Here is a 26,049-nt window from a genome sequence, read left to right as displayed (position 1 = left end):
TGGCGTAGTGATATGTAGCTCCTTCTACCTCCCTTCTCCTGTCTGATGTGGTATAGTGATATGTAGCTCCTTCTGTCTCCCTTCTCCTGTCTGATGTGGCATAGTGATATGTAGCTCCTTCTGCCTCCCTTCTCCTGTCTGATGTGGTATAGTGATATGTAGCTCCTTCTGTCTCCCTTCTCCTGTCTGATGTGGCATAGTGATATGTGGCTCCTTCTGTCTTCCTTCTCCTGTCTGATGTGGTATAGTGATATGTAGCTCCTTCTGTCTTCCTTCTCCTGTCTGATGTGGTATAGTGATATGTGTTGTGAATTTGCTTTTTGCTCCCTCTAGTGGTTACTAGTTTTTTGACTCTGGTTTTTCTGTCATTCCTTTTATCCGCACCTGGGTCGTTAGTTAGGGGTGTTGCTATATAAGCTCCCTGGACCTTCAGTTCAATGCCTGGCAACGTAGTTATCAGAGCTAGTCTGCTGTGCTCTTGTCTACTGATCCTGGTTCCAGTTATATCAGCTAAGTCTGCCTTTTGCTTTTTGCTATTTGTTTTGGTTTTGTATTTTTGTCCAGCTTGTTCCTAATCTTTATCCTGACCTTTGCTGGAAGCTCTAGGGGGGCTGGTGTTCTCCCCCCGGACCGTTAGACGGTTCGGGGGTTCTTGAATTTCCAGTGTGGATTTTGATAGGGTTTTTGTTGACCATATAAGTTACCTTTCTTTATTCTGCTATCAGTTAGCGGGCCTCTCTGTGCTAAACCTGGTTCATTTCTGTGTTTGTCATTTCCTCTTATCTCACCGTCATTATTTGTGGGGGGCTTCTATCCAGCTTTGGGGTCCCCTTCTCTGGAGGCAAGAAAGGTCTTTGTTTTCCTCTACTAGGGGTAGCTAGATTCTCCGGCTGGCGCGTGTCATCTAGAATCAACGTAGGAATGATCCCCGGCTACTTCTAGTGTTGGCGTTAGGAGTAGATATATGGTCAACCCAGTTACCACTACCCTATGAGCTGGATTTTTGTATTCTGCAGACTTCCACGTTCCTCTGAGACCCTCGCCATTGGGGTCATAACAGTTTGCCAGGCCCATATTAAATGTTTAATGCATTGCAGAAGAGGGATTATAAGAAAGAAGATTCTGAGTTTTTTTTTTTTTTTTTCTTCTTCCCCTTTACCTCAGAGTGGCTATGCTTGCTGCAGACATGAATGTCCAGACCTTGATTACAAGTGTGGACCAGCTGGCTACTCGTGTGCAGGGCATACAAGACTATGTTATCAGAAATCCTAGGTCAGAACCTAAAATACCGATTCCTGAACTGTTTTCCGGAGACAGGTTTAAGTTTAGGAATTTCGTGAATAATTGTAAATTGTTTTTGTCCCTGAGACCCTGTTCATCTGGAGATTCTGCTCAGCAAGTAAAAATTGTTATTTCGTTCTTACGGGGTGACCCTCAGGATTGGGCTTTTTCGCTGGCGCCAGGAGATCCGGCATTGGCTGATATTAATGCGTTTTTTCTGGCGCTCGGTTTACTTTATGAGGAACCCAATCTTGAGATTCAGGCAGAAAAGGCCTTGCTGGCTATGTCTCAGGGGCAGGACGAGGCTGAAGTGTATTGCCAAAAATTTCGGAAATGGTCCGTGCTGACACATTGGAACGAGTGTGCACTGGCCGCTAATTTTAGAAATGGCCTTTCTGAAGCCATTAAGAATGTTATGGTGGGTTTTCCCATTCCCACAGGTCTGAATGATACTATGGCACTGGCTATTCAAATTGACCGGCGGTTGCGGGAGCGCAAAACCGCAAATTCCCTCATGGTGTTGTCTGAACAGACACCTAATTCGGTGCAATGTGATAGAAAAACCGCAAATTCCCTCATGGTGTTGTCTGAACAGACACCTGATTTAATGCAATGTGATAGAATCCTGACTAGAAATGAGCAGAAAATTCATAGACGCCAGAATGGCTTGTGCTACTACTGTGGTGATTCTACACATGTTATCTCAGCATGCTCTAAACGTATAGCTAAGGTTGTTAGTCCTGTCACCGTTGGTAATTTGCAACCTAAATTTATTCTGTCTGTAACTTTGATTGGCTCACTGTCGTCTTTTCCTGTCATGGCGTTTGTAGATTCAGGTGCTGCCCTGAGTCTCATGGATCTCTCATTTGCTAAGCGCTGTGGTTTTACTCTTGAACCATTAGAAAATCCTATTCCTCTTAGGGGTATTGATGCTACGCCATTGGCAGCAAATAAACCGCAGTATTGGACACAAGTTACCATGTGCATGACTCCTGAACACCGCGAGGTGATACGTTTCCTGGTTTTACATAAAATGCATGATTTGGTTGTTTTAGGGCTGCCATGGTTACAGACCCATAATCCAGTCCTGGACTGGAAGGCTATGTCAGTCTCAAGTTGGGGCTGTCGTGGTATTCATGGGGATTCCCTGCCTGTGTCTATTGCTTCTTCTACGCCTTCGGAAGTTCCGGAGTATTTGTCTGATTATCAGGATGTCTTCAGTGAGTCTGAGTCCAGTGCACTGCCTCCTCATAGGGACTGTGACTGTGCTATAGATTTGATCCCAGGCAGTAAATTTCCTAAGGGAAGACTGTTTAATCTGTCGGTACCTGAACATACCGCTATGCGTTCATATATCAAGGAGTCTCTGGAGAAAGGACATATTCGTCCGTCTTCTTCCCCTCTTGGTGCGGGATTCTTTTTTGTGGCAAAAAAGGACGGATCTTTGAGACCTTGTATTGATTATCGGCTTTTAAATAAGATCACTGTCAAATTTCAGTATCCTTTACCGCTGTTGTCTGACTTGTTTGCCCGGATTAAGGGTGCCAAGTGGTTCACCAAGATAGACCTTCGTGGTGCGTACAACCTTGTGCGCATTAAGCAAGGTGATGAATGGAAAACCGCATTCAATACGCCCGAAGGTCATTTTGAGTACTTGGTGATGCCTTTTGGGCTCTCCAATGCGCCTTCAGTTTTTCAGTCCTTTATGCATGACATTTTCCGGAAGTATCTGGATAAATTTCTGATTGTTTATCTGGATGATATTTTGTTTTTTTCTGATAATTGGGATTCGCATGTGGAGCAGGTCAGGTTGGTCTTTAAAATTTTGCGTGAAAATTCTTTGTTTGTCAAGGGCTCAAAGTGTCTTTTTGGTGTACAGAAGGTTCCCTTTTTGGGATTCATTTTTTCCCCTTCTGCTGTGGAGATGGACCCAGTCAAGGTCCGAGCTATTCTTGATTGGACTCAGCCCTCGTCAGTTAAGAGTCTTCAGAAGTTCTTGGGCTTCGCTAACTTCTACCGTCGTTTTATCGCTAATTTTTCTAGCATTGTGAAACCTTTGACGGATATGACCAAGAAGGGCTCCGATGTAGCTAACTGGGCTCCTGCTGCCGTGGAGGCTTTCCAGGAGTTGAAACGCCGGTTTACTTCGGCGCCTGTTTTGTGCCAGCCTGACGTCTCACTTCCCTTTCAGGTTGAGGTGGATGCTTCGGAGATTGGGGCAGGGGCCGTTTTGTCGCAGAGAGGCCCTGGTTGCTCTGTTATGAAACCTTGTGCCTTTTTCTCTAGGAAGTTTTCGCCTGCCGAGCGAAATTATGATGTGGGCAATCGGGAGTTGTTGGCCATGAAATGGGCATTTGAGGAGTGGCGTCATTGGCTCGAGGGTGCTAAGCATCGTGTGGTGGTCTTGACTGATCACAAAAATCTGATGTATCTCGAGTCTGCTAAACGCCTTAATCCGAGACAGGCCCGCTGGTCATTGTTTTTCTCCCGCTTTGATTTTGTTGTCTCGTATTTACCAGGTTCAAAGAATGTGAAGGCCGATGCTCTTTCTAGGAGCTTTGTGCCTGATGCTCCTGGAGTCGCTGATCCTGTTGGTATTCTTAAAGATGGAGTTATCTTGTCAGCTATTTCTCCGGATCTGCGACGTGTGTTGCAGAGATTTCAGGCTGATAGGCCTGAGTCTTGTCCACCTGACAGACTGTTTGTCCCGGATAAGTGGACCAGCAGAGTCATTTCCGAGGTTCATTCCTCGGTGTTGGCAGGTCACCCGGGAATTTTTGGCACCAGAGATCTGGTGGCCAGGTCCTTTTGGTGGACTTCCTTGTCAAGGGACGTGCGGTCATTTGTGCAGTCCTGTGGGACTTGTGCTCGAGCTAAGCCTTGCTGTTCTCGTGCCAGCGGTTTGCTCTTGCCCTTGCCTGTCCCGAAGAGACCTTGGACACATATCTCCATGGATTTCATTTCTGATCTTCCGCTATCTCAGGGCATGTCCGTTATCTGGGTGATATGTGATCGCTTCTCCAAGATGGTCCATTTGGTTCCTTTGCCTAAGCTGCCTTCCTCTTCCGATCTGGTTCCTGTGTTTTTCCAGAACGTGGTTCGTTTGCACGGCATCCCTGAGAATATTGTGTCAGACAGAGGATCCCAGTTCGTTTCCAGGTTCTGGCGATCCTTTTGTAGTAGGATGGGCATTGATTTGTCGTTTTCGTCTGCTTTCCATCCTCAGACTAATGGACAGACGGAGCGAACCAATCAGACTTTGGAGGCTTATTTGAGGTGTTTTGTCTCTGCTGATCAGGACGATTGGGTGACATTCTTGCCGTTGGCTGAGTTTGCCCTTAATAATCGGGCTAGTTCCGCCACCTTGGTTTCGCCTTTTTTCTGCAACTCTGGTTTCCATCCTCGCTTTTCTTCGGGTCATGTGGAGCCTTCTGACTGTCCTGGGGTGGATTCTGTGGTGGATAGGTTGCAGCAGATCTGGAATCATGTGGTGGACAACTTGAAGTTGTCACAGGAGAAGGCTCAGCGCTTTGCCAACCGCCGCCGCGGTGTGGGTCCCCGACTACGCGTTGGGGATTTGGTATGGCTTTCTTCCCGCTTTGTTCCTATGAAGGTCTCCTCTCCCAAATTTAAACCTCGTTTTATTGGGCCTTACAAGATATTGGAAATCCTTAATCCTGTATCTTTTCGTCTGGATCTTCCTGTGTCGTTTGCTATTCACAATGTATTTCATAGGTCCTTGTTGCGGCGGTACATTGTGCCTGTAGTTCCTTCTGCTGAGCCTCCTGCTCCGGTGTTGGTTGAGGGCGAGTTGGAGTACGTGGTGGAGAAGATCTTGGATTCTCGCCTCTCCAGGCGGAGGCTTCAGTACCTGGTCAAGTGGAAGGGCTATGGTCAGGAGGATAATTCCTGGGTGGTCGCCTCTGATGTTCATGCGGCCGATTTAGTTCGTGCCTTTCATGCCGCTCATCCTGATCGCCCTGGTGGTCGTGGTGAGGGTTCGGTGACCCCTCACTAAGGGGGGGGTACTGTTGTGAATTTGCTTTTTGCTCCCTCTAGTGGTTACTAGTTTTTTGACTCTGGTTTTTCTGTCATTCCTTTTATCCGCACCTGGGTCGTTAGTTAGGGGTGTTGCTATATAAGCTCCCTGGACCTTCAGTTCAATGCCTGGCAACGTAGTTATCAGAGCTAGTCTGCTGTGCTCTTGTCTACTGATCCTGGTTCCAGTTATATCAGCTAAGTCTGCCTTTTGCTTTTTGCTATTTGTTTTGGTTTTGTATTTTTGTCCAGCTTGTTCCTAATCTTTATCCTGACCTTTGCTGGAAGCTCTAGGGGGGCTGGTGTTCTCCCCCCGGACCGTTAGACGGTTCGGGGGTTCTTGAATTTCCAGTGTGGATTTTGATAGGGTTTTTGTTGACCATATAAGTTACCTTTCTTTATTCTGCTATCAGTAAGCGGGCCTCTCTGTGCTAAACCTGGTTCATTTCTGTGTTTGTCATTTCCTCTTATCTCACCGTCATTATTTGTGGGGGGCTTCTATCCAGCTTTGGGGTCCCCTTCTCTGGAGGCAAGAAAGGTCTTTGTTTTCCTCTACTAGGGGTAGCTAGATTCTCCGGCTGGCGCGTGTCATCTAGAATCAACGTAGGAATGATCCCCGGCTACTTCTAGTGTTGGCGTTAGGAGTAGATATATGGTCAACCCAGTTACCACTACCCTATGAGCTGGATTTTTGTATTCTGCAGACTTCCACGTTCCTCTGAGACCCTCGCCATTGGGGTCATAACAGATATGTGGCTCCTTCTGTCTCCCTTCTCCTGTCTGATGTGGCGTAGTGATATGTAGCTCCTTCTACCTCCCTTCTCCTGTCTGATGTGGCATAGTGATATGTAGCTCCTTCTGCCTTCCTTCTCCTGTCTGATGTGGCATAGTGATATGTAGCTCCTTCTGTCTTCCTTCTCCTGTCTGATGTGGCATAGTGATATGTAGCTCCTTCTGTCTTCCTTCTCCTGTCTGATGTGGTATAGTGATATGTGGCTCCTTCTACCTCCCTTCTCCTGTCTGATGTGGTATAGTGATATGTAGCTCCTTCTGTCTCCCTTCTCCTGTCTGATGTGGTATAGTGAGATGTAGCTCCTTCTGTCTCCCTTCTCCTGTCTGATGTGGCATAGTGATATGTGGCTCCATCTGTCTCCCTTCTCCTGTCTGATGTGGCGTAGTGATTTGTGGCTCCTTCTGTCTCCCTTCTCCTGTCTGATGTGGCGTAGTGATATGTGGCTCCTTCTGTCTCCCTTCTCCTGTCTGATGTGGCGTAGTGATATGTGGCTCCTTCTGTCTCCCTTCTCCTGTCTGATGTGGTATAGTGATATGTGGCTCCTTCTGTCTTCCTTCTCCTGTCTGATGTGGTATAGTGATATGTAGCTCCTTCTGTCTTCCTTCTCCTGTCTGATGTGGTATAGTGATATGTGGCTCCTTCTGTCTTCCTTCTCCTGTCTGATGTGGTATAGTGGTATGTGGCTCCTTCTGCCTCCCTTCTCCTGTCTGATGTGGTATAGTGATATGTGGCTCCTTCTGCCTTCCTTCTCCTGTCTGATGTGGTATAGTGATATGTAGCTCCTTCTGCCTCCCTTCTCCTGTCTGATGTGGCATAGTGATATGTAGCTCCTTCTGCCTTCCTTCTCCTGTCTGATGTGGCGTAGTGATATGTAGCTCCTTCTACCTCCCTTCTCCTGTCTGATGTGGCATAGTGATATGTAGCTCCTTCTGCCTTCCTTCTCCTGTCTGATGTGGCATAGTGATATGTAGCTCCTTCTGCCTCCCTTCTCCTGTCTGATGTGGCATAGTGATATGTAGCTCCTTCTGCCTTCCTTCTCCTGTCTGATGTGGCGTAGTGATATGTAGCTCCTTCTGTCTCCCTTCTCCTGTCTGATGTGGTATAGTGAGATGTAGCTCCTTCTGTCTCCCTTCTCCTGTCTGATGTGGCATAGTGATATGTAGCTCCTTCTGCCTTCCTTCTCCTGTCTGATGTGGCATAGTGATATGTAGCTCCTTCTGCCTTCCTTCTCCTGTCTGATGTGGCATAGTGATATGTAGCTCCTTCTGCCTCCCTTCTCCTGTCTGATGTGGCATAGTGATATGTAGCTCCTTCTGTCTTCCTTCTCCTGTCTGATGTGGCGTAGTGATATGTAGCTCCTTCTACCTCCCTTCTCCTGTCTGATGTGGTATAGTGATATGTAGCTCCTTCTGTCTCCCTTCTCCTGTCTGATGTGGTATAGTGGTATGTAGCTCCTTCTGTCTTCCTTCTCCTGTCTGATGTGGTATAGTGATATGTAGCTCCTTCTGTCTTCCTTCTCCTGTCTGATGTGGCGTAGTGATATGTAGCTCCTTCTGTCTCCCTTCTCCTGTCTGATGTGGCATAGTGATATGTAGCTCCTTCTGCCTCCCTTCTCCTGTCTGATGTGGTATAGTGATATGTAGCTCCTTCTGTCTCCCTTCTCCTGTCTGATGTGGCATAGTGATATGTAGCTCCTTCTGCCTTCCTTCTCCTGTCTGATGTGGCGTAGTGATATGTAGCTCCTTCTGTCTTCCTTCTCCTGTCTGATGTGGTATAGTGATATGTAGCTCCTTCTGTCTCCCTTCTCCTGTCTGATGTGGTATAGTGATATGTAGCTCCTTCTGCCTCCCTTCTCCTGTCTGATGTGGTATAGTGATATGTAGCTCCTTCTGCCTTCCTTCTCCTGTCTGATGTGGCATAGTGATATGTAGCTCCTTCTGCCTTCCTTCTCCTGTCTGATGTGGCATAGTGATATGTAGCTCCTTCTGCCTTCCTTCTCCTGTCTGATGTGGCATAGTGATATGTAGCTCCTTCTGCCTTCCTTCTCCTGTCTGATATGGTATAGTGATATGTAGCTCCTTCTGTCTCCCTTCTCCTGTCTGATGTGGCATAGTGATATGTGGCTCCTTCTGTCTCCCTTCTCCTGTCTGATGTGGCATAGTGATATGTGGCTCCTTCTGTCTCCCTTCTCCTGTCTGATGTGGCATAGTGATATGTAGCTCCTTCTGCCTCCCTTCTCCTGTCTGATGTGGCATAGTGATATGTAGCTCCTTCTGCCTTCCTTCTCCTGTCTGATGTGGCATAGTGATATGTAGCTCCTTCTGCCTTCCTTCTCCTGTCTGATGTGGCATAGTGATATGTAGCTCCTTCTGTCTCCCTTCTCCTGTCTGATGTGGTATAGTGCTATGTAGCTCCTTCTGTCTTCCTTCTCCTGTCTGATGTGGCATAGTGATATGTGGCTCCTTCTGCCTTCCTTCTCCTGTCTGATATGGTATAGTGATATGTAGCTCCTTCTGTCTTCCTTCTCCTGTCTGATGTGGTATAATGGTATGTAGCTCCTTCTGTCTTCCTTCTCCTGTCTGATGTGGTATAGTGGTATGTGGCTCCTTCTGTCTCCCTTCTCCTGTCTGATGTGGCATAGTGATATGTGGCTCCTTCTGTCTTCCTTCTCCTGTCTGATGTGGCATAGTGATATGTAGCTCCTTCTGTCTCCCTTCTCCTGTCTGATGTGGCATAGTGATATGTAGCTCCTTCTGCCTTCCTTCTCCTGTCTGATGTGGTATAGTGATATGTGGCTCCTTCTGCCTCCCTTCTCCTGTCTGATGTGGTATAGTGATATGTGGCTCCTTCTGCCTTCCTTCTCCTGTCTGATGTGGTATAGTGATATGTGGCTCCTTCTGCCTCCCTTCTCCTGTCTGATGTGGCATAGTGATATGTAGCTCCTTCTGCCTTCCTTCTCCTGTCTGATGTGGTATAGTGATATGTAGCTCCTTCTGTCTCCCTTCTCCTGTCTGATGTGGTATAGTGATATGTAGCTCCTTCTGCCTTCCTTCTCCTGTCTGATGTGGTATAGTGGTATGTAGCTCCTTCTGCCTTCCTTCTCCTGTCTGATGTGGTATAGTGATATGTGGCTCCTTCTGTCTTCCTTCTCCTGTCTGATGTGGTATAGTGGTATGTAGCTCCTTCTGCCTTCCTTCTCCTGTCTGATGTGGTATAGTGATATGTGGCTCCTTCTGTCTCCCTTCTCCTGTCTGATGTGGCATAGTGATATGTGGCTCCTTCTGTCTCCCTTCTCCTGTCTGATGTGGCATAGTGATATGTGGCTCCTTCTGCCTTCCTTCTCCTGTCTGATGTGGCATAGTGATATGTGGCTCCTTCTGTCTTCCTTCTCCTGTCTGATGTGGTATAGTGATATGTGGCTCCTTCTGTCTCCCTTCTCCTGTCTGATGTGGTATAGTGATATGTGGCTCCTTCTGTCTTCCTTCTCCTGTCTGATGTGGCATAGTGATATGTAGCTCCTTCTGTTTCCTTTCTCCTGTCTGATGTGGCATAGTGATATGTAGCTCCTTCTGTCTCCCTTCTCCTGTCTGATGTGGTATAGTGATATGTGGCTCCTTCTGTCTCCCTTCTCCTGTCTGATGTGGTATAGTGATATGTGGCTCCTTCTGCCTTCCTTCTCCTGTCTGATGTGGCATAGTGATATGTGGCTCCTTCTGTCTCCCTTCTCCTGTCTGATGTGGCATAGTGATATGTAGCTCCTTCTGTTTCCTTTCTCCTGTCTGATGTGGCATAGTGATATGTAGCTCCTTCTGTCTCCCTTCTCCTGTCTGATGTGGTATAGTGATATGTGGCTCCTTCTGTCTCCCTTCTCCTGTCTGATGTGGTATAGTGATATGTGGCTCCTTCTGCCTTCCTTCTCCTGTCTGATGTGGCATAGTGATATGTAGCTCCTTCTGCCTTCCTTCTCCTGTCTGATGTGGCATAGGGATATGTGGCTCCTTCTGTCTCTCTGCTCGTCTAGGATTCTATGACTCTATGAATAGTTTGGTGTCATTTTGTAGGTGAATATTTCTCCACACCAAGTTGTTTGTTACCTGTGGGGACATGTTGTGAGTCAGGCACAGGGTCAGGTGCTGAACTATGGCCTCCATGCTATATAGGTGAGTCTGGCTTGTGGAGCGGAGGTAGCGCTGCAGACTCTGAGCAATGTGAGGAAAGATGGTCTGCGCGGCCTCTCTGGGGTCAATTTCTGATCCAGACTTTGTCTTGTTATCCGAGCGCTGAACCAGAGAGAAAGAGCGATGTACAGAAACCACCAACCTGAGGAAAGAAAGAAATGTGGGTTATATTTACTATGTAATCCAGAACAGGGCAAACTCTATGTAACATTGTCATCCTCATAGGCATCATAGCAGTATTGCTTCACTATGATCTGTAAATTCGGGCCATGGAGAGGAGAGCTCACAATCTCTTCCATGTGTTTAACAGCCCCCTTGCGGAGCAGAGGTTCAGTGATGCTGCTCCTCCCGTGAAGTGGTCAGTAGGAATATAAAACGCCAGCTTTGTGTGGTGACACTTTTCTGTCCCTTTGTAATTAGGCTCTTCCTGACTTTAAAGCAACCATAGAGACACATGGCCAATGTCCCAAACGTTGCGGGGGTTACCAGATATGAATATTGGGTTTTTAGTGACAGATGTAGGTCCTATAGATATGGGAGACATATTTTTGGCAGTGTGGTGCAGTGCTGAACACAACACATTCACTTGTATTGCTGTGCGGTATGTGCATTAGGCCAGAATTAATATTGGCCAGGTGGATAAAGCTGTATATGCCATGTCTCATATGAACAGAAAGCTAAAATTGTTTTAGGAAAATGGCATTAATATCTTCCGCCTGGGACCGCCAGGGTGGCAGGTAGCCTTCAGATTGGGGATCTCATAATTTTGGCATAAATGCATCACCAGAACCATCAGAACATGAATACAGAACCCCCATCAATACCTGAATGTAGCGCCATATCCATTAGTACATGAATGCAGCATCAGAACCACCATCAGCACATGAAAGTAGCAACAGAGTCATTGTTGGTACATGAATACAACACCAGAAACACAGACAGTACATGAATGCAATGCAAAAAAAAACATCAGTGCATGAATGCACTGCCAGAACCACTGTCAGAACATGTATACAGCATCAAGTTTAGTACAGCAATCAATTGTAATGTCAGCTCAGTCCCATTTATAATTGTATTGCAATTCCCAGTATGGCCCTCACTGAAACCTGAATTCAGGACTCTGACACTGCCTCCCCTGCTGCTATTACTCATGGTGGCTTACATTTTTCCCATTCCCCGAGACCCAGGAATAGACCTGGTGGTGGAGTCGGCATACTCCTCTCCCCACAATGCACCTTCCAGGTCATCCCACCAACTCCATCACTCTCATTCCCTTCTTTTGAGCTCTACACTATCAGGCTCTTCCATCCCCTCTCCCTAAGAGTAGCGGTCATATACCATCCCCCAGACTCACCCACCCACTTCCTTGACCATTTCTCTACCTTGCTGCTGCACTTCATGTCATCTGAATTACCGACCCTTATCCTGGGAGATTTCAACATCCCCATAAACAGCCCCACTTCCACATCTGCATCCCAGCTTCTATCTCTAGCCACTTTTCTAGGCCTCTCATAGCTCTCAACGTCTGAGACACACAAAGATGGTAACAGCCTTGATCTGGTCTTTGTTTGACTCTGTTCAATCTCCTACCTAGATAACTCACCGTTTCCCCTCTCTGACCACAACATTCTCTCCTTCACGCTCACAAATTCTTGCCCATCTCAGCACACTCCTATTTATCATACATTCATCACTTTCCCCAATCTCCTCTTTTTCCTGTCCTGATCTGGCGGTACATCACTACAATGACACCCTCAGAAGCCCCCTGGACCACGTAGCGCCCCTCACTCTCAGAACCTCCAAGCACAGAGTAAAACAGCCCTGGCTCACATCGCAAACTCGATTTCTCCAGCGATGCTCTAGGTGGGCCGAACGCCTGTGGAAGAAAACTTGCACACCAGATAGCTTTATCCTTTACAAATTCATGCTAAGAAACTATAATTCTGCCCTTCACCTCACCAAACAGACCTACTTCACCACCCTGATCTCCTCACTATCCAACAACCCCAAGAAACTCTTCGACACCTTTCACTCCCTCCTCAGGCCAAAAGCACAAGACCCTATCACAGACATTTGTGCTGATGACCTGGCCTCCCACTTTATAGAGAAAATAGAGAATATCCGTCAGGAAATCATCTCCCAGACACCAAGCGCAGCGACTCCCATCCCTCCCCATATCTCCCCTGGCTCACGCTCCACATTTGACCCCTTCACAGAAGCTATATCGCATGTTCACAGAAGCTATATCGCATGTTACCTGCCTTGTTGGCTGCGTTCTTTCCTCCTTCTCTGCTAAGTTTCTTCTTTATATGGGGACTGTTTTCGTGCTATGAGGATTTTACTACCTGTATAGTGGTAAATACTTAAGTTTATTGGCTGATATACACCTGGTAATATTTGGATATTCTTACTGATAAATGTATTACTTATTTAAAGCAATTTGGTGGCGTCTCTCCGTGTGAGACATTTCTGTTTTTTAGTCTCTTTTTATCCAAGAAGTATCATTTCTCCTTGTGGACATTGACATGCTAAGCATGCCGAGATGAGGAGACTTAAAGCCGCAATGCTCCTCTGGGTAATATACTAATTATGCAAATTGTCTCTTCAGAGAGGAAGAGAGCTAGAACTCTAGTGCCACCTATTGGAAGGTAGCAATCCTACAAGTCAATGTCGACCCTTTAATGAGCCTTGTCTAATGAATTAGGATAATAGCCAAACCAGAATCTCAATAGTCTCTTAGGCTATGTGCACACGATGAGGATTTAGTGCGGATCCGCAGCGGATTTTTCCGCGCAGAAAGGCTGCAGTTCCGCACTGTGATTTACAGTACAATGTAAATCAATGCCAAAGAAAAAAGCTATGCAGATGGTGCGAAAAAATCTGAACGGAAACGCTGGGGATTTAAAAGAAGTAGCATGTCACTTCTTTTGTGCGGATCTGCAGCATTTCTGCACCCTTCTATTATAGAAATCCGCAGTGGTAAAACCCGCAGAAAATCCGCACAAAATCCGCATCAATTCCGCATAAAAACCACACAAAATCTGCATAAAATCCGCGGCAAATCTGCACCGGCGGCTTCTGCCAGGAGATGCGGATTTTGTGCAGAAAATTCTGCACCCCATTCCACAACGTGTGCACATAGCCTAAATCTCTTTTTGGATGTTATTTTAACTATCACTATTAATAAAATGTAATTGTTTTTTATATTCTGGATCTACCTATGACTGTTGTATATAAACTCTGAATTGTAAAGCGCTGCGGAATATGTTGGTGCTATATAAATAATTATTATGTCCTTCACAATGGTATGGAGACACCCGGGGTTCTTGTTACCAGCCATCATCAGACCGTGGACATACAGGAACCAGAGCACTGATGAGATGTTGTCAGATTCACAAACATTTACATCCAGGTAACTTAGACAACATCTTCTCTGATTGGAGTTGTCCTCATTCCTTTTGTCCCCATGTAGTACAGATGCAATGGTGAGATTTCACACCCACAGCAAGTCCCTGCAGAATTCACTTTTCTTCATCTTCAGCAACACATCCCAACATGGCGCCCTTAAAAAAAAAATGTGTCATTATACTGCCTGTCAAGGATGACACTGGGGGGTTGCGCAGATCTCACCGCTGTCACCAGATTGTTAGGGGACACAACTACGCTGGCTCTGATCGTCAGGACAATTACGGAATGGACTGACATGTAACGGATGAAGATGTGCGTGCTTACACTACTAGGCCGGTTATTGGGGGTTCACTGTGAGCGTATAGTGTACACACCTCGGATTCCAACACATGGAATATACATATACCCCTGTACGGACACCGCCAGCTTGACAAAAACAAAAAGAGCTACAGTACTAGCTGCCATCACCAATCATTTATACAGGCCGATTGGACACCAGTTACCGGTAGCACATGGCTTCAAGAGCAAGAAGAACAGAATTATTACAATTTATATATTAATTCCAAAATGTTAGGTAGTGTTTATAAAAAATATACAAAATGGGAACAAAACAGAACAGTAAATACAATTACATAAAATATAAAGGATAAGAAAAGAAAATGACTGTCAAGGAAAGTGTCACGATTCACACCGTGACTGTCCACGATATGTCATGGATCCCACCGTTCTGCCGCCAATATGTCACGGATCGGGGTGACCTTTGGCCTGTACACAGCTATCACATGTGCAGGCGGGCTTATCTTAGTTATCCCTCCACTGCTACAATGTAATGAATATACACAAACAGCAGAAGCAAAGAGAGAAGGGGGGTCAGAGCCCACAGCGTGCATGATAACAGGGAAAATGAAAAATCCTGCTCCATTTTATACATTATCGTGACACCTCCCCCTTTTGGTCTGCGCTACGGAGGCAGAACCCCTCAGTATGCCTCCATGCGCACCTCAGTAGGTTTGCCCTGGCGGGACAGTCCATCTGCATTGGCATGCTCCCTGCCCGTTTTGTGTTCAATGGTGAAGTCAAACTGCTGAAGGGCAAGGCTCCAGTGTAGCAACCTGCCGTTGGTTCCACACATGGCATTTAGCCAGCACAGAGAGTTGTGGTCGGTCAACACAGTGAAGCGTGGCCGTACAAGTAAAGCTGCAAGCATTGCAGGGCCCAGACTATGGCCAGGCACTCCTTCTCGACAGTGGAGTAGGCCACTTCCCTCGGCAGAAGTTTCCGGCTCAGCTATAACACGAGGTGCTCTTGGTCCTCCGAGTCAACCTGGCTGAGCACAGCACCAAGGGCAAACTTGCTGGTGTCAGTCTGTACCCAGAATGGTTGACTGGTGTCGACTGCTTTCTACACAGGGGCATTGCACATTGCTGTTTTCAATGCCTGGAAAGCCCCCTCACAGTTGTCGGTCCAGTTGACGATGTGGGGTAGCTTCTTCCTGGTGAGGTCCGTCAAGGGTTTTGCCAGGCTACTATAGTGCTGTACGAAGCGCCTATAGTACCCTGCAGTGCCCAGGAAGGACATCACCTGTTTTTTGGTCCTGGAAGTGGGCCAGTTCACAATCGCTCCCACCTTCTCAGGCTCTGGCTTTTGGGTGCCCCCGCCTACCCGGTGACCCAGGTAGTGGACCTCATTCATGCCCATCTGGCACTTTCCCGGCTTGATAGTCAGTCCGGCTCGGTGAATTCGCCTGAGCACCTCCTCGAGATGCTGCAGGTGATCATCCCAGGAGGAACTAAAGATGGCAATGTCATCCAAGTATGCCACCGCGTACTTCTCCGGTCCCTGAAGCAGGTGGTTGACCATTCGCTGAAAAGTGGCAGGGGCATTTTTCATGCCAAAGGGCATGACCGTGGACTCATACAGTCCAAAGGGTGTAATAAAGGCGGACTTCTCCAGCGCCTAGAGGGCTCAGTGGAATCTGCCAGTATCCTTGACTCAGATCCATTATGGTCAGGTATTTTGCGCCAGCTAACCTCTCAAGCAGCTCCTCGATGCATGGCATAGGGTGCACGTCAGGGGCTGTGATGGCATTGAGCCCCCTGTAGTCCACGCTGAACCGGGTGGTCCGATCCTTCTTTGGCACGAGGACTACAGGTGAGGCCCATGCGCTCTTTAACCGTTGAATCACCCCCAGCTGTAACATCTCATCGATCTCCTGGCGCATAACCTGATGCACCTGGTCGGAGATTTGATAGGGTGTTCTCCGTAGTGGGGCATGATTCCCGGTGTCCACCTCATGGACTGCTATCTCAGTCCTTCCAGGTCGGTTGGAGAACACGGTCCAGAATGGTTCCAGCGTGGTTCGCAACTGCAACCGCTGGGGTTCGGTTAGGGAGGTGCTTACCTCCACGTCTTCAATGGACCCATCGGCCTTGGTTTGGGCCAGCATGTCCAGGAGGTTGTCTTCCTCCCCGTCTTCGGGCAGGCTGCAGACCGGTAGGACGAAAGGTTCACGTTCGTGATGAGCTTTCATCATGTTGACGTGAAAGGCCTTTTGCCTACCCCAAGCGAGGTCAAGCGTGACCACGTAGGTGACCGGGTTGAGCTGTTGGTGGACGACGTACGGGCCTTCCCAGGCTGCCTGAAGCTTATCCTTTGGTACAGGGACCAGCACCCACATCTTTTGACCCACGTGGTAGGTCCGCTCCAGGGAGTTCTGGTCATACCAGTGCTTCTGGTCAGCCTGAGCCTGCATCATGTTGTCATGCACCAACTGCGTCAAGGTCTGCATCTTCTCATGGAAGCACATGACATACTCCACTATGGACACTTCAGAAGGGTTTGGCTCCTCTTCCCAGGATTTTCTTACCAACCAAAGGGGTCCCCAGACTCGCCTGCCATACAGAAGCTTGAAGGGGGAGAACCCTGTCGAGGCCTGCGGAACCTCTCGGTAAGCGAAAAGCAGGTGTGGGAGGTACCGCTCCCAGTCGCGCCCTTGGGTCTCAACCAGCATGCATAGAATCTGTTTGAGGGTACCATTGAAGCGCTCACACAAGCCATTGGTCTGGGGGTGATACGCACTCGATACCAGACGCTTCACCTGCATTCTCTTACAGAGAGCCTCCATTAGGCAAGACATAAATTGGGTCCCTTGATCAGTAAGCATCTCCCTGGGAAATCCTACACGTGAAAAGATAGCCAACAGGGCATCCGCCACCTTATCTGCCCTAGTTGATGACAGAGCTACTGCCTCTGAGTACCGGGTAGCGTAGTCTACCACAGTAAGAATGTATTGCTTTCCAGAGCTGCTGGGGATGGCCAGCAGGCCCACAATGTCCACCGCGATCCTCTGGAAAGGCTCTATCTATCCTTAAGAGCAGGCCCCGCCTTCCCCACTCTTTGACAGGTGACACAGGAGTGGCAGTAGTTTGACACATCTGTCCCCATCTTGGGCCCATAGGAGTGTTGAGACAGCCGGGCCTTAGTTTTGCTGATCCTCAAGTGTCCTGCGAGCGGGATCTCATGGGCAATCCGCAACAACTCACTCCGGAATTGCTGCGGGACGACCAGCTGTCTTTCCCTCAACCACTCCTTTTGTTATTTTCCGGGTACTGTCTCCCGGTACAACCTTCCTCGATCCCAGAACACCCTTTCCTTACCAGTCATGGAGGTGGGCATCTCGGCGAGTTGTCTCAAATTCTCTAGGCTCGCATCTGCGTCAGGGTCCCTTCCCCACGGGAACCCTCTGGGACCTGCTCTGGGTCCATCTCTGGTTCAGTCACGCCTGTGACTGCAGAGGGTCCAGAAGACAGCAGCTACGTAGGCTGTCTCCCCGGGGATTTCCACAGACCCATCAGCCAGCACTGCTATGGGTACTACCTCCCCATCCACCCCCAACATTCCAGGAGCAGTGCTACTTATAGGCCAATTGCATGGCATCGCCTTCCTCACGGTTCCCATGCATCTCCCCATTTCCTGTAGCACCGACACTTGCCCCTGCTAGGGTTTCCTCAGCCGTCTCACTCCGCAGAGCGACGTTGCTGAGCACTCCTGTACCTATGGACACATCTGCAAAAAAATGGTTATCAGGTTCAGCTGGCACAGTTACAGCATCATACCTTGGTAAAAAATGGTTAACAGATGCATCAATACTAGATGGTCAGGTAACACATGCGATTTCTCATCATTATCAGGGTTAATGCTACCCTTATTAGCAGATATTGGAGGGGTGTCAGGGACGTAGTATGCAACCATCCTCCTCAAATCAGTCCCCAACAAAACATCAGTGGGCAAGTTATCAGACAGCCCCACTTCCTTCACCCCGCTCCCGGCACCCCAATCAATATAAACCTGGGCCATTGGCAAGGGACAGCTGATGCCCCCAATCCCAGTGACAGTTAGGGTTTTCCCCGGAATGATCTCTTCAGGGGCCGCCAGTTCGGGTCTGATGAGGGTCCGTTCAGCCCCAGTCTCCTTGAGGCCTGTAGCAACATGGCCCCCTACGGTGACGTGCTGCACATTGTCACACACCCTCCCAGCCACGCCACCCACCAAAAGAACTGCTGTGTTAGGCCTTGACTGGGGAGTTCTTCTGCTTGTCTGGACAGTGGGGACTGATATGACCAGTCTGCTTGCAGAAGAAACACTGGCGAGGGAACAGGACCTCTGATGTGTTGGCTGGCAGGGGTACTGGCGTTGGTTGCAGGCTTACCCCCTTTCCAGCTGGTGGTGACTGGCTTCCACTCTTCCGATCTACGGTTGGCCTCATAGGCAATCTGCTCTGCTTTCATCACGTCTTTGGGTTCTCGATCCATCACGAACTGTCGCACTTCAGCTGGGCAAAGATGTAAGAACTGGTCTTTGATCATCAGGTCTCGCAGCTGTGCAAAGGTGGTCATTGACAGTCCTTGGGTCCACTGGTCAAAGTGGGTCCCCAGTCCATGCGCCACATCGCTGTAACCACGTTGGAGGTTCCGGAACTATCTACGGTACACCTTGGGTGTAAGCTGGTACTTGGCTATCAGAGCCTGCTTGAAGGTCTCATAGTCACCATCCTGTTCTTGACTGAGGGCAGCAAACACCTCCAGAGCTTTACCTTTCAGCCCTGGGGTCAGGTAACGTGCCCATTGGTCCCCAGGCAGCTGGTACTGTCTGCAGACTTTTTCAAAGGCCCGCAGAAAAGTGTCCAAGTCCCCGTCCTTTTCCATCACAGCAAAGTGCTCGGGCTGGGGCTTCGGTATCTGAGCGCTGCTGGGCTCACGGCTGGACTGGGCCGACCCCTGCATTTGCAGTCGGGCTAACTGCATCTGGTACTCCAGCTCCGCTTGCCGCTTGGCTCTCTCCGCCTCCCACTGGGCCTGGGCCTCTCGCTCGGCTCGCTGGGCCTCCTGCCGGTATTGCTGAATCAGCTGCAGATGTCCATCACGGTCGTCAGCAGGGAGTTGTTCAATGGCTGCCAGCAGGTGGGGGTCCAATTCACCCTGGTTGCTAGTAGGGCCGGTACTCAGTGGTTAGACCTCTGCTGCAGCACCATTTTCACTTGTGCTGGCTTCTGCGGTCTCTGGGCTCTGAGGCCAGTCTTGGTCTGCTTCAAATTGCATCAGTTCAGTGACCATTTGAGCCTTGGACTTGCCATGGGAGTTCAGGCCATGGTACATGCATACTCCAACAAAAGTGTCCTTGTTCTTTTGGGTGTACCAGGTTTCTCCTTTCGCAGCCATGGTTGCCAAATAAAAGATAGGATAGAAAAATAAAGAGAAAGGGAGGGGATAATTACCAGTACACAATTGTCTCAGGACTAGTAAACACTGAGTTCGTTCTCCCAACTTATTTGCGCAGAGTCCTGGCAAGAACTTTGCAAGTCTTTAGGTCTATGGAGCTCGTTCCTCAGTACTATTATGTATTAGGACGATCTCTTTTCATCACATTTATGTGGAGTCTGACCGGTGGCTCACGGTGGACGGCAATCTCCGCTTTCTCCATTATGCACTACAGATCAGCTGCATTAGATCTTATATAAGAAGAGGTCATTGTAACTGTTGGCTATATGTAATACGTGTTTCATTGTATGGGTAACATATGGTGAAAAAGGACATAGATTGCGGAGCTCTGCCTTCCTCTATTAATGTATCAGAACAAATGAGACAATTATATCATTTTTGCATTCTATTTGCCCACACTTTATATAGATATTGCGCTACAAGAGGGATATTTATTTCCCACATTGGAGGAAATTGTTTATTATAGCCTCCATACTAAGGATAAAAGTCTCCTTTATTTATTATTTATGTTTTTTCATTTTTTATATATATTTTATATATATATTTTTTCCCGTTATTTTGTGTGTTTTTTTGTTTTTTCACATGGGCAAATGGGTGTATTGGGACACAATATCAATAATCATAGGGATTCATGGGGACTGCAGGGCGAGCCGCCATGGAGTGGGGGCACCTACCGCTGAATCTTAGGGTGCCAACATCCACCGCCAGGCAGGGGTCAATATAGTATACCTGCCGGGCACAGCAGGACACATTATTGATATTTATTCTATTCTCTATGGTAACTTTTTATATTTAAATTTATTGCTTGTCTCCAAACTTGGAATATTTTTAAACTTTATTCATTAAAAGTTATATTTTAGGGATCCTTGCTTCTTTTTTTTAGTTTTCTGGTAATATAGGAGCTCGATAGATTTGTTTTGGTGTACACTGTCATGGAAAGGGCTCAGATCTTAGCGGAGGTAGGTACTCCTTAAGAAACTGGACACAACCCACCTTCAGCTCCACATTCCAGGGCGGAAACATTACCAAACCCAAATTCTGCTTTTTATTAGATCAAGGTCACGCCAACATCCCCATCCTTTGTGGGTTCATGCGGAGGCTGGTGGTGGGATGTGCTGAATCTTTCGGAAATTTGTGAGATCCTCAACCTACAGAATACCTTCGTCCCTGGAGGTCCCAGATGGTAGATATTGTTATGTTTCCTATTGCACTTTTACATTTAGAGATGAAACATGGCCTGGATAGCATCATACATCAGACCATATTTCAGTTGGGGGTGCTAGAATGGCCTTTATAACACTAAAAATTGATCTGATATTTATGGATCTATTTTTAGTGTTATAAAAAAGGGATGAACATAACGCATTCATTCACATCACCATAAGGCAATTCTAGCACCCCGAACTGAAATACTGTATGGTCATATTTCCCCAATACCCCAATATTAATCGCTGACCTCTGGCTTCAAAAGGTCTGGGAGCCTTGCTTTGTTCAGAGGAAGCTTATGCCTAGGAAACAAACTTCCCCTCCTCTACACAAACAAATCTCAGTCTTCGTATCTTTTTCCCAAAGCAAATCTGCATTAAATACCTGGTCACTGCAGGAAATTCCCACTTCAATGGAGTTTGACATGTCAGCTCCCTCTCAATTCCCCAGTTATAATCAGTTTCTCTCTTCCCCAGCTATAATTAATCCCGTATGTTCAATGTGGGGGTCATATATCCCCTCTCTGGATATGTGTCATAGAATTAAATTTTTCTCTTTGCCCTGTAAATAAAAATATTGTCTATGCTGTGTCCCTGAATAAATAATTGCTGCTCCTCACTCTGCTTCCAGCACAAAATATCCCTTCCACCCAACCTGCCCCTTTTACAATACATTACTTCCACACTGCCCTTCTCCACAGTATTTCCCCACACAGCTCTTCTCCATAATGTCTTCCCCAGACTGCCGCTCTTCCCAATGTCCCCCAAACTGCCCTTCTCCATAATATTACCCCACACTGCCTCTCTCCATGATATCCCACACAAGCCCTCTCCATATTGCCCCCCCAATACTTGCCCTTTCCATAATTTCCCCCCACACTGCCCCTCTTCATAAAGTTTCCCCACACAGCGACCTTCAATAATGTTCCCCCCAAATTGCCCCATCCATAATATCTCCCCTGGAATGCCTCTCTGCATAAAGTCCCTATCAACCCACACTGTACTATGTACCTATGTCACAATCGCCCTCATTACCCCATACTCTATTGCCCCATAATGTGACTTCATGACTCCAACCACGAACTACACCTCCAACTCCAGAACCGGGCAGTAGAAATCAACACTGGGAAACCCTAAGTGCCAAACGTGAGCATATATAGCAGAAGGGAGTGGCGAACACTGAACGGCTGAGACAATCCAGGTAGGAAGGCTCAAGGAGCCTCAACTGAACAGATTCACTCTTGCATTGCTAGCAAGGAAAAAACCTGCACTGTTTAATACGATGGTGAATTACTTCTAACCAGTGCAGGAGTTTGTGAAACCAGACACCGTGGTCTTCTGGACCCTCTCTTTTGCGGTATCCCCGTTACAGTAGCCCCTCTTCTAAGAAGGACCTCTGGAACCTCAAGGCTGGGTTAATCAGGGTGTGTCGCTTGAAAAGACTGGACCAACCTGACATCATGGACATCAGATGCTAGTACCCACATTCTCTCTTCAGGACCATAACCCTTCCAGTGTACCAGATACTGAAGAGATCAATAAACTAAGCGAGAATCAATAACTTTAGCGGTCTGAAATTGCAAATTCCCATCAACAATGACTGGGGAAGGTGATGGTAGAGAAGGTTCAGAGGAAGCAACACATTCTTTAAGTAGAGATTGGTGAACCACATTATGAATCCTAAAACTGGGTGACCCACCAAACGTCTCTGATCAGCCACACTCTTATATTTGGATCTCATCTTCTTCAAATTTTCAAGAACACCTTGCCTCACTGATGTAATAGACAAAGCAAACCATTCCTCCTTAGGTACTCCTGAAGAATGATTCCTATTGAAAGAGAAGAACTGAGGATGACATTCATATGCCCCGAGGAACGGGGAAACGAGGACTTACCAGTAGACTCATGACAACAGTTATTCACTGCGAATTCAGCTACAGGTAAGTAACCCAATCATCCTGATTCTCCAACACAAAACACCTCTACATGTTCAGTTTGTCCATTAGACTGTGGATCAAAGGCTGAAGAAAATGAAAGATGGATCCCATAACGAATGCTTTCCAAAATTTGAAAATAAATTGCACCCCCTGGTCGGAAGCAATATCAGTAGGAATCCCATGTAACTTCACATTTTCTATTATAAAAATTTGCGCCAAGGTCTTAGCGTTAAGTAAGGTGGGTAGGGCAATGAAAGTGACATCTTGCTGAATCTGTCTACCACCACCAATATTACAGTATTTCCTGCCGATACGGGTAGATTAGTTATGAAATCTACCGACAAATGAGTCCAAGGTCTACTAGGAATCGCCACAGGTTGAAGAGCCTTAGATGGATGAGTGAGTCGCCCACCAGGGCAGCGGGGTACTCGGTACTGGGTCCGGTCGCTCTTAAAGGGCATGTCACGGTGGCTGCAACCCGGTCCGTGGCCCTGGGACTCGCTGAAAAAGGGGAATGGTCTTTTAAGGGGTTGTTAAATAAAGTTTGTCATGACGCCACCTGCGATGTTCGGTCAGTGGGGACCAACGCCGCTTAAAGGGGTCCACTGGGGTGATGATATGGTGGCCAGATGCTGAAGCAGGGTCCCCAGGGCTCCCAGTGTATGGCAATGATGGTGTATGCCGGTAAATGAGTAAAGGACACAGCGTTGCAGTCTTTACCTGGTTTACTGAAGTTGTAACAGGTCTCAGTCCAGGGTACCGGCCACAGGTACATAAGAAGTCCAGGTAGCCCGGAACCAAGTGAAATCCCCTTGGCAAGTCAGGTTGGAAGCCTTCCACTTTGCGCTCGCTATAAGTCCCTTGCTGCCTGAAGTGTCCTAACAAGGTCCTGATCCTTTTTCTGTCCTGGGACAGTGCCTGTATGATAGGCAGCTTGAGCTGTTCCTTCTGGGGTCTCTGCATGGTGACTCCAGGCTGCAGAATGCTGCTGTGCCACAGGCTTAATGCGGGCAGTATACATATAGTCCTATGCCCTCTGGTTCTGCTGTGGGGCTTGCAGCTCCCCAGAGCCTCAGGCTCCCGGTACTCGGTCTCTGCGCTCTGGCTCCTCGGAGGCCCACTCGCAGCCTCCTCGAGCCCTATTCTCTCTCTGTGCTCCTTTCCCTTCACTGACTTCTCCAGACTAAATTAGCTCCTCCTCCAGACCAGGATCTTTATTCAGGGAAGCTGCCCTAAAACCGGGTTTTGAGCTCCCCCTCCTGGCCTGGATTCAGAAGGTGTTGTGTGTGTGTGTGTGTGTGTGTGTGTGTGTGAGTGAGGTAACCTGCCAAAGAGACCCCTCTTGGTTCCAGGCTTAGCATTACCCTCCCTGAGAGGAAGGCAGCACTACTGTGGTACCCGAACTCCTGGGGTGCCACACAAGTATGAGGGGTCTTAGAACGCGCACACACACTACAGGCGGCTACATACTCCCACACATCCTGGTGCACCCCTGACCACCAAAAACACAGAATAAAGAGATCTATGGTGGTTTATTACCAGGATGCCCTGCCAAGACAGAATCATGATGTTTGCTTAAAACTTTAAGACAGAGATTCAAAGAAACAAACAGTTTACCTAAATGGACAGGCAGCAGGAGCATCCCCCTGAACCTCTACAACCTCCCTCTCCAGATCACAATGTATAATAGCAACGACTACTCCTTTCTGTAATATAGGAAACGGTACACAATTATCACTTCCCCTTATTCTATCCCTGTTCCCCAGATTACTCCTGAAGGTGGAGATGCCAGGTTCACCTGCCTTGCTATGCTCCTATATCAACCCTTATCTGTCCCCTGCCCCACCCTGAGTAGAGGAAAGATGAAGTACATAGGAACTCATAAACCAAACAAAGGAAGATGAACAGGCATAAATGAAAATACCAACCATACAAAATTCACACACCAAACCACAGAGTGGGACACAGGGGAAGTAAAAGAAGGGGAACCCAAATAGGAGAGGATGAAGATGTGCACACAGACAAAACTGGACGCAACAATCTGCTGAACAATCTCCAAAAACTATCTCCAACCATGAAACACAGGCTGTATCAACTAAAACTGGCAATTCCTCAGTGCCAGAGGCAAGTATATATAACAGAGGGGAGTGGCCAGCACGGAACAGCTGAGACAATCCAGGTAGGAAAGCTCTAGGAGCTTCAACTGAACAGATTAACCCTTGCACTGCTAGCAAGGCAAAAAAACTGCACTGTTTAGTACGATGGTGAAGTACTTCTAATCAGTGCAGGAGTTTGTGAAACCAGACATTACGGTCTTCAGGCCCCTCGGTATCCTCGTGAAAGCAGCGTGTGGAAGAATTAGTAATGCAGAGCATTATTGGCTTTAGACTGTGATATAGAAAAGTATGTAAAGTTTATGAAAATAATCTAGAGTTCTGCAGACGATATATCCCTGTATCCACCTCTAACTGTGTATATGGCAGCCTGTAGAACGTATCAGGAGCATGGTCCAGATCATCCCTGGTGTTACCTGGCTCGCCGCCTCCGAATCTTGCGCTCCTGATCGATGTCTGCATAGTATCTGTCCTTGTAATTGGTTGATGGTGGGATCAGGGCCTGCAATTGGCTCACATTCTGCTCCTCCGAGCCTTCAGCAAGAAGAACAGAAAATAGTTTATTTTATGGATAGAAACGATTTAGACATAATCCGGCAGACGATACAGTGATGATCAAGAATCCAAAGTCTCCTGACCGATCAGACAGAAACCAGGAGAGGATATGATGGAGAAAGAGGAAAACGGGAGAGAACCCGCACTCACCGTCCACAATGCGAATGTTCCCCTCCACAAGTGGATCGTTTCTCTGACTCTTCACCGGCGGAAAACTGGAAGTCACAGCTGGGAAATCGGCGTAATAATTCTCCAACACGAATAACGCGGAACGTTGAAGGCTGAATATATATGATATATACCAGTTATTAATGTCTACTATATACTGGATATACAACCAGCGGATATATAACTCTATATACAGTCAAGTGGTATATACACCGTATACTAATACCTTCTGTGAGGATCTGAGGTTGTGAGATGTAATAATTACCTAGGCAGGTTAACAATGCAACTTTTTATTATTCCTTATATTTATGGTCTTACAGCAATTCTGGGTACATGGTCACAATGTAATGTCCCCAGTCCACAAGATCCCAGCATGGGGCCAATAGTTCGCTGTCCCAATACCAGACATTACCCACAGGTTCCCAACTTTTGGTTGGCCCACAACTTTTGTATCTCCCGCCACCATAGTCTGTGGTCGCAGTCCATGCTACATACCATTACCGCAGCTCCAGCTGGTAACAACAGTCCTTAAGAAAGTTCCTCACATCCAGACTATAGATATTATGACCGTAGCACATGTATCAAGCTCCAGCCG

General features: G+C 47.5%; 1 protein-coding gene across 1 annotated transcript in view; it reads right to left on the bottom strand.

Annotated features, from left to right (window-relative positions):
* Nucleotides 1-26,049, bottom strand: part of LOC143814896 (vang-like protein 1) — a 234,770-nt gene that overhangs the window by 88,656 nt on the left and 120,065 nt on the right. The window contains exons 5-7 of the mRNA XM_077293567.1: nt 25,437-25,567; nt 25,148-25,265; nt 10,207-10,432 (exon numbers count right to left, since the gene is read on the bottom strand). Of these exons, the coding sequence (XP_077149682.1) occupies nt 10,207-10,432; nt 25,148-25,265; nt 25,437-25,567 (475 nt within the window). The remainder of the gene's footprint in view (nt 1-10,206; nt 10,433-25,147; nt 25,266-25,436; nt 25,568-26,049) is intronic.

Source organism: Ranitomeya variabilis, chromosome 3 (assembly GCF_051348905.1).
Source record: "Ranitomeya variabilis isolate aRanVar5 chromosome 3, aRanVar5.hap1, whole genome shotgun sequence".
In the NCBI taxonomy this organism is placed as follows: Eukaryota; Metazoa; Chordata; class Amphibia; order Anura; family Dendrobatidae; genus Ranitomeya; species Ranitomeya variabilis.
The sequence above is the reverse complement of the archived record's forward strand: the minus strand, read 5'-3'. Positions and strand labels throughout refer to the sequence as shown.